At 48.7% G+C, this 13,406-nt stretch overlaps 4 protein-coding genes across 4 annotated transcripts; 1 reads left to right on the top strand and 3 right to left on the bottom strand.

The window, feature by feature from the left end:
• Positions 1 to 73: 73 nt before the first annotated feature.
• On the bottom strand, positions 74 to 958 carry LOZ57_005840 (uncharacterized protein; the record flags this gene model as incomplete). Its single annotated transcript, XM_049254866.1, has 1 exon — positions 74 to 958. One exon carries the CDS (start codon positions 956 to 958, stop codon positions 74 to 76), a length of 885 nt encoding a protein of 294 aa, XP_049106206.1.
• A 5,899-nt stretch (positions 959 to 6,857) lies between these two features.
• LOZ57_005839 (uncharacterized protein) lies at positions 6,858 to 7,774 on the top strand (the record flags this gene model as incomplete). The annotated part of the gene is made up of 3 exons (XM_049254865.1): positions 6,858 to 7,169; positions 7,229 to 7,483; positions 7,541 to 7,774. 3 exons carry the CDS (start codon positions 6,858 to 6,860, stop codon positions 7,772 to 7,774), a joined length of 801 nt encoding a protein of 266 aa, XP_049106205.1.
• Positions 7,775 to 9,054: 1,280 nt separating this feature from the next.
• Positions 9,055 to 10,224, bottom strand: LOZ57_005838 (uncharacterized protein; the record flags this gene model as incomplete). Its single annotated transcript, XM_049254864.1, has 1 exon — positions 9,055 to 10,224. The coding sequence occupies one exon, from the start codon at positions 10,222 to 10,224 to the stop codon at positions 9,055 to 9,057; it is 1,170 nt and encodes a 389-aa protein (XP_049106204.1).
• Positions 10,225 to 10,969: 745 nt separating this feature from the next.
• On the bottom strand, positions 10,970 to 12,918 carry SOK1 (Protein SOSEKI 1; the record flags this gene model as incomplete). Its single annotated transcript, XM_049254863.1, has 2 exons — positions 10,970 to 11,941; positions 12,001 to 12,918. The coding sequence occupies 2 exons, from the start codon at positions 12,916 to 12,918 to the stop codon at positions 10,970 to 10,972; spliced, it is 1,890 nt and encodes a 629-aa protein (XP_049106203.1).
• Positions 12,919 to 13,406: the final 488 nt, after the last annotated feature.

Here is a 13,406-nt window from a genome sequence, read left to right as displayed (position 1 = left end):
TATCTAGAATGTACTGCAAGAGAATCTCCCTATCGAACGATATTTCGGAATAGCAGCGCGCCGTTCCATACCATTAATTTCTATACAGAGCTTTCTCCGCCATCCAACTCATCACCCGATCCGTCACCAAATTACCCAGTGCCTTCCGATTCCCGTTAACCGCCTCCTGCCGCGCCTTCGTCGAGCTCACGGATTCTTCTCCATTCTTTCTCCCTTCGACAACCTCGATCCTCTTCGCCCACTCCCTTCTACCACCGATCTTCTCCATCTTTCCCCCAGCCAAATCCGGCAAGAACTTCGTTTGCTCATCCCCGTCACCCCAGCTATCGTCCGGTCTTAGCGACACTCGTAAACGATGATTCTCAAGGAATGGTGCCAGTGGGTCCAATGTATGTTTGGGTGGATAATACTTTGGGTCAAAAATTCGGACCAGGGTATCATATCCAGTGAGATGGACTTGTTCTAAGTCACTTGGATACATTCCAGAAGAAGATATGGCAGCCGCCTTATCAATAAAATATGGCTCTTTGGTAACACCGATATCAATGGTTGGAGCTGCGGCATCTGCCTCACCTGCAAGGGCGGGAGGGCACCTATTGGATATAATCGCATCCTGCAGGTCTTGGGCGAAGAGATTCATCATGACCAAGCGGTCTTCAAATAATGCTGGCTTAGACGGCTTGTCTGCATTTTGTGTTGCTAGTAGTAGAAGTAGTCGGACGGCTGAGGAGTCAGAGTTGCGGTGGGAGAGGAGGGCAGACTTCACAATGCGTAGATGTGCGCGGGTAGGTGGATTGAATGACGAGTCTAGCACGTGGAGCGTGGTTGTCCTGGGCGGAGAGGCCACCTGAGGTGCGATGGTGTCAAGAATTTCAAAGGATTTGGGGCCTGTAGTGAATTGATGGAGGGCTGTGTAGTATCGTTGACGGAGAATGTGCAGAGGGTGGGGGAATGACATGTTGGATAAAATGCGGGGAAAGCTCCGCAGGCTATGGAAATGGAGGTGAACGGGAAACGGCCTATCAATACAACGACATCTTCATATTGCTGGGCGCAGAGCGATTCAGAATAAGATGATAACCATGCAAGTTGATATTGAAATGGGCAAACTATGTTCTAGATTGTTGATAGGAAAGCTCGTGGCCAAAGAACAGCGCCTTAAAAAGACCACATAAACTTAAAGTTATCATCAGTTCTTTGGCTTTTAAAGTGTTCTATGCTGATTCCAATGGTCTTCAGGCCTGGATAGCAATATTTTATTGACGACTTGAAGGATGGAAACTTCTCCACAAACACATCCAGGAAACCACACCGATCATCCAGTAATTTCTTCTCGAAATATATTTTCAAGCTTTCTCATTCTTATCAGTGGACCCTCAAGAATATACGTATGCGCGCTGCACATACGGAGCACACATGATAAGAACAGCCCGGATTCGGACCATTTCCCAGCTTTTGCTGAAATGACTCGTAGTAAGACGAGTAGACGGAAATCCAAGATTCCCAGTAAAACTAGTTGTTTTGATATACAATCCCCACCGATATTGGCTCTGCCTTCCGTACCGATGGCTCCGCTCCAACGACGTTCAAACCAGGCCGAAGATGACATGTGGCCATGACACTAAACACATTCTCCATGGTAGCATTATTGAATCCCCATATACTGGGAACGGAGAATGACGACGCATTTTCACATCTCTACCAGGCCGTTCCCGCTCGTACATGATTCGGGGTGGAGACTCCCCATCAAACAACTGGGGACGGCATACCCCACTGCCACGAGTCTTATCTCTTTCTAAAATTGCATATGATAGCTCCGACGGCATTTCCGAAGGTTTATACCGCGAATTGATTTGCCCATAGACCAACAATAGGGGCAAAATAGTACGCTTCTTGATCAGTGGTTATTCTTTCATTATTATGATCACCATCAGAGCGGGAACGTACACCTCCACAGTCTGAGCCGTTTCAAATGCTTTTTCGTATTTAAACGGTCCTTTGTATGTAGCCCTAGGTCATCAACGGCTGACAACAGTGTCAGCATTTGATAGAAGATCGCCTGCTCTGTATTGATTTCTTGGCTGCTGATGTCCAGCGGCTTTAACGCCTTATAGGTGAGCCCCTAATAGAGCTGAGATCCTAATCTTAGCTAGATCTTTGACAAAGGCACCGATGTCGAACCATTCTAGACACAGATAGGTCTTCGCACAATGTTGACGGGCTGGAACGCATCGGTTTTCTCAGCATGATTTTCAACTGTTACTGATAAGGTCATAGCGGTGTGTAGAAATTGCCACCGTAATTGAAATGTTCTGTACCTAGGAACGATAGTAAGAAAAGATATTTGCAACCTCTGTCATTGCAAGTTTGACCAGGTTACATTAGGATTCCTAGGAAGTCATAGAGGGGATGTTGGCGAATAGTTAAGGCAAAAATCAAGAACAAGGTAGCCAACAGGTTAAAGGCTGCTCGAGCAGGCTTTGAACAGAGCTGACACCGTTCTCGTTTGTGGTAGCAAAGCGACATGATCTTGCGTTTGAGGGCGGTTGCCGCCCTGTCGCTCCAAATCCAAACGAAGGGAACATCAACTCGATACGGGCGCTTTGCAGCTGCAGCCCATAGAATCGAGCCGTACAGAGTACTCTGTACACCAGTCTCATCGTCACCTCTTCAAACGAGCAACTCGTGTTCGTTATTCTACACGAACTGATATATCTGACGCCCAACCACGTACAGGGAATCTGACACGGATCATCACCGATCTTCCGATTTGCATCTCGTGTCACAGCACTGATGCTGGAGTTTCAGGAGAGAACCAGCACGGCGTCCAAGAACTGCTATCAAGATCAGTGGAAGGGGGAACGTGGCTAAACTGGGGTTTGCTTTATGAAACATGTTACTCATCTATGCCTTTTTCCATCCCCTCTGCTTGTGAAAACAGGCGCCCCCTCACTCCAGGTGCGGAGAGCTGCAACAGGAGAAGATTGAGGGGCTGAGTATCGCTGATCGGGATCGAAATTCCTTGTCTTCTACTTGCTGGTGTCTGCATTGTACCACACAGCATGGATGATGGAGTTATAGAAGATCTCCTAACTGACTGTTCACACCGCGAGTTGTAACAGCCCAAGCCTGATCATGGAGATCAAGGGCAGCCTCCCCGGCGCGGCAGATTGGCATTCCAGATGGCGCGACATCATTGACAAATCTCGTTTGGCAGGAGACAGAAATGCAAATTTCATCGCACAGTAGATAAGTGGCAGTGTCACATTCACAATCGTCTATCCGTACATAATTTTGAGATCCGAGAAAAAAAGCAGTCATCCGTTTCAAACCATGCATCTCGTTTTCATCGGAATATCGCCCTTGACCCAGTCCCAGAAGAAAAGAAATAGAAAACAAAATAAGGACTGCTCTCATAGTTTGGAAATTTGTATGTTTTCGATAGCTTTGATCGTTTTTCAGTTTGGAGCAGTCGTTATCCAAGTTGCTGTTTGTCAAAAGAGTCCAAGTCTATCTCGCGCATTAAGCGCCCGGGGTGCGCTACTGGGTTTCACCTGGAGAGCTCAGCTTTTGGCTTTGCGCTGAGCAACATCAGAGTTGAAAACGCAACATGGGAGGTGCAATTCTTTTATGCTGGGGTATTAAGGGTGATACCAGGGGTGTTTGGTTGCAATCCTTTCGGATGCTGGGTTGTTGGTATAGTTATGGCGATCTGGGCCAGGTCGGGCAACCTTTCCGCGCCAAAAAAGATAGCTTGCTACCTGAGAAAATGCCCTTTTGGTTTTTTAATGCGCGAATCCCTGTTTGCAAGTTCAGCGGAAGATTTGTGGAAAAGCTCGCACTGGCCCACGGCATTAAATTCCAACTCTTATAGCTGCTTCGATAGAAGCATCCTGGTCGAGGATCCCGTGGCAGTAATAATAATGTACACAGAGGGAGAGGCTAGGCAAGACAAATGATCGCTGTTTCGGCCCCCAGTATCTAGATGGAGTCCTGTCATTTTCATCACAACCAGGCTCGGAACAATAATGATGAATGCTCAGAACATCGATGCTAGCACATGGCTCAAAAATGACGAGCATGTACGGAGTATGTAGGGCTGCAAGGCTGGGACTGCAGTGGATCCCTTGTCAAATCACGGCGAATTTGCGGCCTCAATTGGCAAAGCAGAAACAGAGAATGCGTCAAGAGGTTTCAACATGCAAGTAGAGTTCTTCCGGAAGCGCAGAACGCTCACATTTGAAAAAAGGGGTCAAGTTCAACTGGGTAGAACGCTGTTGTCGCTTATCTTTGCTCCATATTTCGTACGTTCTCTACATGTCCTTCGTAGAATGATCAGTTTTCCCCGCAGACAGCGTGTGCGCTGGCAAATTCTCATCGCTGGAAAGACACTGTTTCGCTCGGGTCTGTGTCCGGTAGCGAAATAGGCGATTGCTATCGATATGTTCCTGTAGCGAGTGCCACATTCCACCCGGCCAAGCTGTTGTTTCCTGAGGTCTACATCTGTGTGTACTCTGGATCCAGGTACTGTTCATGCAGTTTTTTGCGCTGCAGGAACTTTTTGAAGAGTTGATACTGCGGCTGTTGCAGACTGCCCATGTGATGAACATGCTATTATAGTTCGACCTGTGATTCCGTGGTTCGAATAACATGCTAGCTGTTCCATCCCGCGGATGATTCGTTGGCTAGTGAAAACCTAGGAGCTGGAGTGGAACTATAGAGCAGACAGCTCAGCGCTAACAAGCGCCGTCGCTCTACTTTCGACGCCCTGAACACCGATGCAGCAAGACCAGTCGGTTTGAAGGGAGCGTGGCTAAGACAGCGAACACTTCTTGAAGCGCCATCACCGTTGTAAGCTCAGGCGACTCGACGTTAACCGCTTGGCCCCCCTTTTTGAGGTTGTGCTCTGGCTGGTTGGCGTGCTGTCAAACCCCTGCCAATACCCTGCCTGGTGCAAGGTTGTTTAGTTTAACTAGCCCAGGGGTTTCAAGCAATCAAAACGAGTTTCTGTGCTCTGGTCCAGGGCCTAAGAGCTGGGATAGGAAATTGGACCAAAAACAAGCGAATCAACAGTTTTTGCTTCCCAGAAACCCGGATTCTTGTCTTCTCGGCCAACATGTTCAACCATGCAATTTTACAACTGTTCAAGGGCGTCTGCTCCATACTCCCTGCACCGCGCGATTATGTACTGGAACTAGAGGTATTATTTCTTTAGGGGTCTTCTTAGTCGAGATCTCTATTGTCGACGGTTTAGTTTAGGATGTTTTGAGAGAACGTGCACTTTGTGCTTTGGACACAGCGCCAAACAGACACAGCGGTGGTCCGCCGCTACGTAGTCTGGAGAGACATCTTGGTATGATGGAATCCAGTTCTACCCTGATACTTTGTGACAGAGGTTTTAGAGAGACACGGTGCTTGGGCTCAACCACAGAGTGAACACGTGTTTCGAGACTTTCGATCAACCCGTAACGAAGCTCTGAAGCAGCGCAACTGTTTCCCGTTTCGCAGTCGATGAATCGAATCAATCTGAAGAGAAGCACCTGGTTCCCTGGATCACAGTTGTTCTACTCTGGTGTTCCCCTGATGCTCTCTCCTTTTCTGAGCTCTGCCTGGATTAGGGAGCCAGGTCCAGGTGAGACAGTCGGCAAGCGGCCGACCACCGGCCGCACTGCGGGCTTGCTAGGACAGATATGGAGTCGAGGGACCCCAGGCAGCGGCAGAGCGGGCTAAAATATTAATCCCAAAAAGCTGGAGTAGCAGAGAGCCGCGTCATGCGAAGATAACGACGAGGCTGGATAGGGGCCACCTGTTGTCGGCGCATGCATGGCGATGTATAATAATGCGGCGGTGTATGCATGTTTGTAACTAGTTATGTAGCTCACGCATCCGTGCTGGACAGGCTGCCCGCTCCCGTGCGTGTTTCCCCTCATCCGATTCTCCAGATCCGTTATCAAGCCAGATTCGAAACCGCTCCAGAGCCACAGGCAGCGACTGGTGCCCAAGACACGAACAGCCAATTGCTGGCACGGGCGGGCGCCCGAAGGTTTCTTGGGCTCGTGTTAGCGCGGGACAGGAGACGGAAGTTTGATTGCATGGCATCCCCTGCAATCTCTGGGCCGGCCAGCACGGCTAGTCTGGTGGGCGGTATCGCGGTGGCCTGAGCCAGAGGGTTTTGGGATGAGCCGGACATGTTCTGGACGGCGACTCACACAACGGCTGCTTGATCGACCTGCCAGCTCGGCCCCTGGGCCTGATCCTCGCCCACGACACAGGTGTGACGGCGCGATGGATCTGGCGCGAGAGAAGGCATAAGGCCCTCAGGCCTGGATCGGCGGGCTTTATGCAAGGAACCACGGCGGCGCTGGAACGAGCACAGGCAGCGGCCGGCGGCGGGCGCAGTGGGCACGAGAAACCACCACGTTTCAGCTTAGCAGCGCCTGATTGTTTTGAAATGCTCCACTGCGATTCGTTTCGTGACGACGGAGTGGGCGCGAGGCAAGAAAATAATAATAATGTGGGCCGTGATGGGCCGCCAGGGTTGCGAGGCTGCGGCGGGCGAGTCCGCCTGCGTCCCGCGTATAATAATCGCCGGCCTGCGCCGCGTCGCTCCATCTTCTTCTCTCTCTCTCTCTATTGCTCTGGTCGCCGGCTTTACGCGCTCTCTTTTCCCCACGACTCTCTTTTTCTGCGGATTGACTTCGCACGCCATTCTTTATATCAAAAACTGCTCTTCAGCACTGGGTTGAGAGGCCTCTCCCCGTTCTCGTCGCACACTCGTCCAGACCATCCGCTCGTTGCATCGCAATCAATCCCCCCAGTACCTCTTAGTTACCAGAATAACCAGCACTACCGCCAAAATGCAAATCAAAGCCTCCATCGCACTTGTTGCCGCTCTTGCAGCCCTCGGCGAGGCCAATCCCCTCCGCCGTCGCCAGGCTGCCTCTCCTGTCAAGTTCGTGACTGTGCACCCCGTTGCCAAATTCCCAACCGGTGGCTCTGCCGCTGCTAGCGTCACTCCTCCGCCTCCCATGAACACCGGCGTGCCAGCTCCCAGCGGTCCAGCGGGGCCCCAGGAAACCATCGTTATCACCTACACTCTCGGCAAGAACTCGTCGAAATCTGTCGTTACTAGGACTGTCACCCGCCCCGGTGCCTCCCCATCTCCTGACGTGAGTGCCTGTAATCATGCCATTCTCATACCAGCAGCAAAACTAACATAGCTCGCTAGGTTGACATCAAGGTGCCCGTTGATTCGCCTGCTCCTGCTATTTCTAGTGACAACAAAGTCACTCGTCTCCAGACAAAGGTCTACCTCACGTCTACCACTACTGAAACGATCATATTGGCAAGCCCAACTCCTCCTCCCAATGGCGGTGGTGCCAATGCTGTTCCTGGCAATGGCAACGGCAACGGTAATGGCAATGGCAACGGAAATGGCAACAACTGCCCTCCTCCCGCCACAGTTTTCCGCACTATCACTGTGGTATGTTCTAAACGCGAAGCAAAATGTGCCTCATAATACTAACTGTTCATTTTCCAGTACGCACCTGGCCCAAGCCCTGCTCCTGGCCAACAACAACAGCCAGAAGTCCAGATCCCACAGAACCCACAGAACCCCATCAAGGTCGCCGATACTGAACCACAAGATTCGGAAACTCGTGCTCCCACCCCCGTGGTGTCTCCAACTCCAATCATTCCTCCCTTCCAAAATGGCACGTCCATCGTCATTCCTGCAGGTACTGGCACCGGAATCACTCTGCCCACCGGCCGATAAACTCGTACAAGCAAGAAGGAAAAATCTAAAACGGCGTTGTCAAACCATGGGGAAACACATCATCTCGTCCTCATCGTTCATGGGTTGAAATCTTCTGGAAGGATCGTCACACATCTTCTTTTGTTTTTTATGCTCCTTGCCGCATGTTGAGCTCTGTTTTCGCCTTAGAATCACCCGGGGACTGGATCCAGCAGCAGCGTTCGAGTTTTCAAAGCATTGCTCTGTTTTTTTCTATTCGTTCTGCGGGTGCGTGCCTGGGGCAATTTCTTTCAAACTGCCTTGAGCCTAGAGCCTTGCAGCCTTTTTTTCTCGCCAGGAAACGCTCGTGTTCGTCCTGTTCGATTCTATGTGTAATATTTAGATATTCTATGAATGCCCTTTTTTTTCCCCTATCTTTGTATGATGCGGACGTGGGATAGCAAAAATGCCGTGATGAAGCTAATACCATATCTCTGAATTTTTTTTAAACCACTTTTGACCTTGTGGTCTAGATTTCATCCTTTCCGACTTGTAGAGCTGCTTCCTCCCGCTCATTTGTGCATTATTGGCATTCCCAGCAAACTTTACATTATTGTTATTGAAATTATCCGCCTTGTCAGGGCCCTTCGCCCAACGTTTGTGTGGTTCCAGGGCACTCGCGCGCCTTGGCAGGCACCAGGAACCGGCTTCCGCCTTTTCCGATCTTCGCGCATCACCTTCCGTTGCCCTATATCGCCACCCACGTAAACGAGGAAAAAATATATATATAGAAAAAAATAAAATGAAATTGAAAAGTCGGTGATGGCGAAAAAAAAAAAAAATGAGAAAAAAAGAAAATACTGACTCTTTGTTCCCCGCTGTGCTACGCACGCACGCTCCGATGTCAGCCCGCCCTCAGGAAGCAGCAGTCATTAAATCCTACGGAGTACGGAGTACAGATTCTTACTCCGGTCGTGAAACAGCTTGGTCTTTCATATTGGCAATAACAACGATCTTATTAATATTATGTACTAGATAATGGCTTGATGACCGTCACCGCCGTCCCTCCGGGCGCTGATCTATCATCACGACATCAAATTCTCCTGCGATGTGGGATGGGTGGATCTCTCAGGCCCATCACTATATCGCCTCCAAATTAGCCATCGAGACGATGGAGTACTGTGGTGCTCACCAAGGTATTTATTCTCCATATATCTAACTAATCATCCTCCAGTCCCGTGGGTTTCTGAAATTTGCCGACCAAAAAAAAAAAAAACGGTATGGATCGCGGCGTGAAAGTCGAGAAGGCACATCCACACATTTTATCCACCGACTGCCGCTTGCGGCATAGCATCTGGACCCTCCGCGTTAAATCGCCGCCTCCAAGCGTGCCACTCCAGCCATGCGATACCTTGAAGGAGACAATCAGCTAAGTCGTCCACTTTGCCAATATCAGGCCTGGTATCATGATGACTGTCATATTTCTCCTCCGATTTTGCCACCGACGATGCTTCAAGCAGCGCCTTTGTGACAAGGGCTATTTCATCCTTATTTCTTCCTCTGCCCCATTTTTTGAGAAAGGCCCTGGACATGCCCATCACCTGGGTGTTTGTTGAGAGGTCGAGTTTCGCATGCTCACCTCCCCTGTCCAGCAGAGCGGCAGCAATCCACCGTCCAGCGATGCCAACTTTGGCTTTTTTGCCTTCCATCGATGTTACTTTCTTCCTCTTTCCCCCAGCCTCTGGTGCTTCTGCGCCTGGGTCTGTTTGTATCCAGTAGTCGACTACCCGTCGTGGCTCCACGCTCTGCACTTTGAAATCCAGCGTGTTGGACTCTCGTCTGAGCGCGTAGAGGATGGCGTGCAACATGCCCTCGAAGACGCCAACCCGAATGCTCCATTCCTGCACCGCACTCGCTCCTCCGCTGCGGAAACGCTGCCGTTCAATGAGGAAGTGAGTGGGTTGGTATGTCGAGATTAGCGATTTGATAAGCGTGTAGGCATGTGCGGCGTAGAGATCCGGCGCAAACGATTCTTTTTTCAGGATCGCCTCATTTGTCTCCTCATCCTCAGACCTCGAATTGCGTTTGTTCGACGTGCTGTGGCCAGGGCTAGATAATATCCCAGACGGTTGGCAAGAAGGATCTGGGAAATCCGAGATCACCAGCCGATTCCATGCATTGAGTATCGGTGGCTTGAATGCTTTAGATTTTGCATGTCCGCTTTCATTTATCTCTGGCTCAACAAGTAAATGCGCATAGGCCAGATTTCGAATTCCCATGTCGATGCTGAGGATGCTCAGCGGCCCGTCCTTTTTAGAGCTGGGCTGCATTTCCGCATTGGCGGTCGCAAATGCATTCGCCAGCCGGTCAGATACCACGGCTTTTCCTCCGGAGGACGCTGTTCCCGTTAGAAAAGCGACCCTGTGGAGCTGTGCAGCTTTCAAGGAAGAAAGCCATTCTAACTGCGAAAGAAGCGGGTAGGACACCCGCATGTTCCTCTGATATTCAAAGGCTCCGGGTACTCAGTTTTTGGGATAATTCGGTTATATATTTTTCTACCAAAGATCCTTGGAAGTAGATTAAATGTTATTGGAGTGCCCCGATAAAAATGGCAGTGTTTTGATATGTGCGTTTTTCTGGCAGAGGAGAACCCTGAGTGGATATACAGATTGACAAAATGACTAGTTACTAAGAAAGAGCCAAATGGGCTCCTTAGTTAAATATAAATACTAAATACCAGCAAAATCCTTATGCTTAATAGTTCGTGAAGTCAAGCCGGTATATGAATGGTTTAGCTACATGAGCACGTGATATAAATATTCAACCTTGGCTAAGGGAGCTAGCTGGCGGTGATGGAAAGACTCAAAGATATAGGTTACTCAAAGATATAGGTTTTCAATTGTTTATTATTTGACTTAATTGATTAAGGTACAGGTTTTTCTTTGAAGCTCTGTGAAGAGGAGAAAATGAAATGAAGTGTATGTAGCATTTTGACACTTTGCAAAGGGTGGGGTATAAATGTTTTGAGGGCAAAAATGACCCACGGGGTTTATCGATCTGTAAAAAGGTTGGGTGAGAAGGTACCTGGAAACCCATAAGATATCTTCACGGATAGTAAGGGGGGAAATAGGTCAAAGCCAAATATCAACAGCTGAAAACAACAGTGAAGCCTTTCAATGAAGGGAATTAGTCTATGTCATAAAATCATTGTTTTTGGTAGTGGAAGCCCAGCAAATGTTAGCTTCCACCATTTTCCAGCTGATGCAAAAGCAGGCGTTGCTGAGCATCATAGCTCAATCTCTTCCCCTCATAATATACCGGTTGATATGGATCTCGAGTGTATAAAATCGGGCCCCACACCCTCCAATGTAGCACACCAATGTGACAAAGCCGCTTTGCAATATTTTCAATATCCCTTAGTCGATCTTCTGATCTGCCGTCTGATCTTGTACATGGCTGGTCTTCGCACATGTCTAGTGAGGACATATCCATGTAGCGTCTAGCAGTGACAAGTACTTCCTCTTCCAATCTCTCCTGGATAACGCACTGAAAGTGTTTGTATTGTCGTGAATGTGAGGCAAAACATGACTCGAGCATCTTTCCGGCAAGAAGTAGAACGTGTTCATCTGGCAAAGAGGAAGTAGCTCCCTTACTTTCGGCTTCTAGGTCTGAGATGGTGCGAGCAATTTCTAGGGCAATGGAATCGATATTATTTCGCCATCGTTGGTCGTCAATTGTGTCGGGGTCTCGATTGTCAGCGCAATCCACAATTGACCATATATGCGACTCCAGTTTTAGATAGACTTCCCGATTTCGCGGAATATGGCGAATGTGGCTAGTAGCAACAACATCGAAGACGTGGATGCATATCTCGAAGGCAATCAAATCCTGCACATCATATCTCAGGCCCCAAAGTCGACCAGTGTCAAATTCGAAAGTCTCAGGAAATGCTGATGGGCTATTGAAACATAGTAGGAAATGAGATAGGCCTCGAAGAAGTGTTGTGACATTGTCGAATTCGGCCCATTCTGGAGGTGGTGTCTGGTGGTAGACTTGTTCGTACATGTAAACAGCATGAAACCATTTTCTGGCGCTCTCACCGTGTATCGAATCTTGTAAGAGTCGTCGCAAAAAGTATATTTGTAGAAATCGAACCGTGTCCTCGATTAGGATCAGCCGAAAGGCGCGTATCTGATGATTGGCCACATCCTATTCAAAGTCAGGGCGTTAGTCTTGTGAGAAGTTCAGATCGCATATAAATGACTGACCAGTTTCATAGCTTCCAATATGCAGAATAAGGTCTTTATCCCTTGCACCGCTTTCGCCATGTCCATCGATGCAAACCCACCTTGAATTTCGTTTACCATTTGATCCGCCCACTGGTCTCTCATTGGGGCACAATGTGATTTCAACAGCTCTGCAAGCCAAAGAAACAGGCCAGTAATATCCAACACACCTTTCTCAACCTGCTGCATGATGAAAGGGATGTCCAGGTTTTCAGCTATCCCCATATGATCTCGTTCCGGTACAAGCGTCCAGAGCACATCCTTTAAAGTCTCCAGCATGCCAGGCAGTCTCGGCTCGAAGTAAGCCTGTGGCTCATTCGTTCGTGAGTTATCGTTATCCTTGCGACCCTCGGGAGACCCCATGTATGTGTAAATGGATATTTCGAGGGCGACAGCCTCCCAGTACCCTTCCGCTAACCGACGCTTTTCCTGACCTTTCTTTCCGTCCACGGGGCGAAAGTGTAAGTCGCGATCGAAATTCACGTCAACCCGCAGATTAATATTTCTCAGAATATGATCCAGATCTAACTCGCTGAGAGTGCCTTTCGTGACAGGTGGTAACCGCTCTGCAGATTGTAGCAGTTGCAGGCTCCTTTCATCGAGTGACATGCGCGACGGAACTGGAACACCCATAGTCGTTGGTTTGGGTTTGGTAATAGCTAGGGCAGAGAAGGCATGGTGATAATAGTTGTATCGCGATGACAGAACATGTTGTAGCCGTCCATTTCCCTTATGGAGTTTGCTTTTGCGTGAGGGTGACGAATTCGTAGAACAGTCTCTCGAATCTTGCTTGGGAACAGTCTTTGAATCCTTCCCAGGCCACCATTCACCACAATCAGAATCCTCATCCTCTTTCTCGTGCGGTCTCCTTGCGGGTTCCGCCTTTGGTTTAAGATTCATTTGTTTTAGGGTAAAGTGCAAAGATTATGACAAAAAAAAATAAGAAATAAAAAGTAAATGGAAAGAAAAGGAAATGGAAAGGAAAAGGAAAAGGAAGATTCACACAATTTTTGTCTGAAGCGATGGATAAACAAATGTTATCACAGCACTGAGTGTCCAAGACAGAAAGACGTTCTCGCCTAGAGTGACGCGAACACCTTACACCACCTTGGGGAGTACAACACTCTGTATAGATACTGCTAAGAAGAAAAAGGAAGGTACAATTGAAATTATGGGAGAGAGAAATGGGGTAGAAAGTCACCTTCAGAGGAAGGGGTCTTTCAGAGAACGTGGAGTGGGCGGCTGCGGTGCTGAATATGCCTGACGCAGCTAAAAAGAACCCAGTGCAAAACGACAAACAACTTGTGAGGACACACAAGTTAGATCAAAAGGAGGGCACAAGCGATAAATGATACGTCTGCAGAAGGCTTCAAATCAGCTCGTATTCT

The sequence above is a fragment of the Ophidiomyces ophidiicola genome, assembly GCF_022830035.1.
Source record: "Ophidiomyces ophidiicola strain CBS 122913 chromosome Unknown scaffold_32, whole genome shotgun sequence".
Classification (NCBI taxonomy): domain Eukaryota; kingdom Fungi; phylum Ascomycota; class Eurotiomycetes; order Onygenales; family Onygenaceae; genus Ophidiomyces; species Ophidiomyces ophidiicola.
Note: the sequence above shows the minus strand (reverse complement) of the source record. Positions and strands in the feature narration are given on the sequence as shown.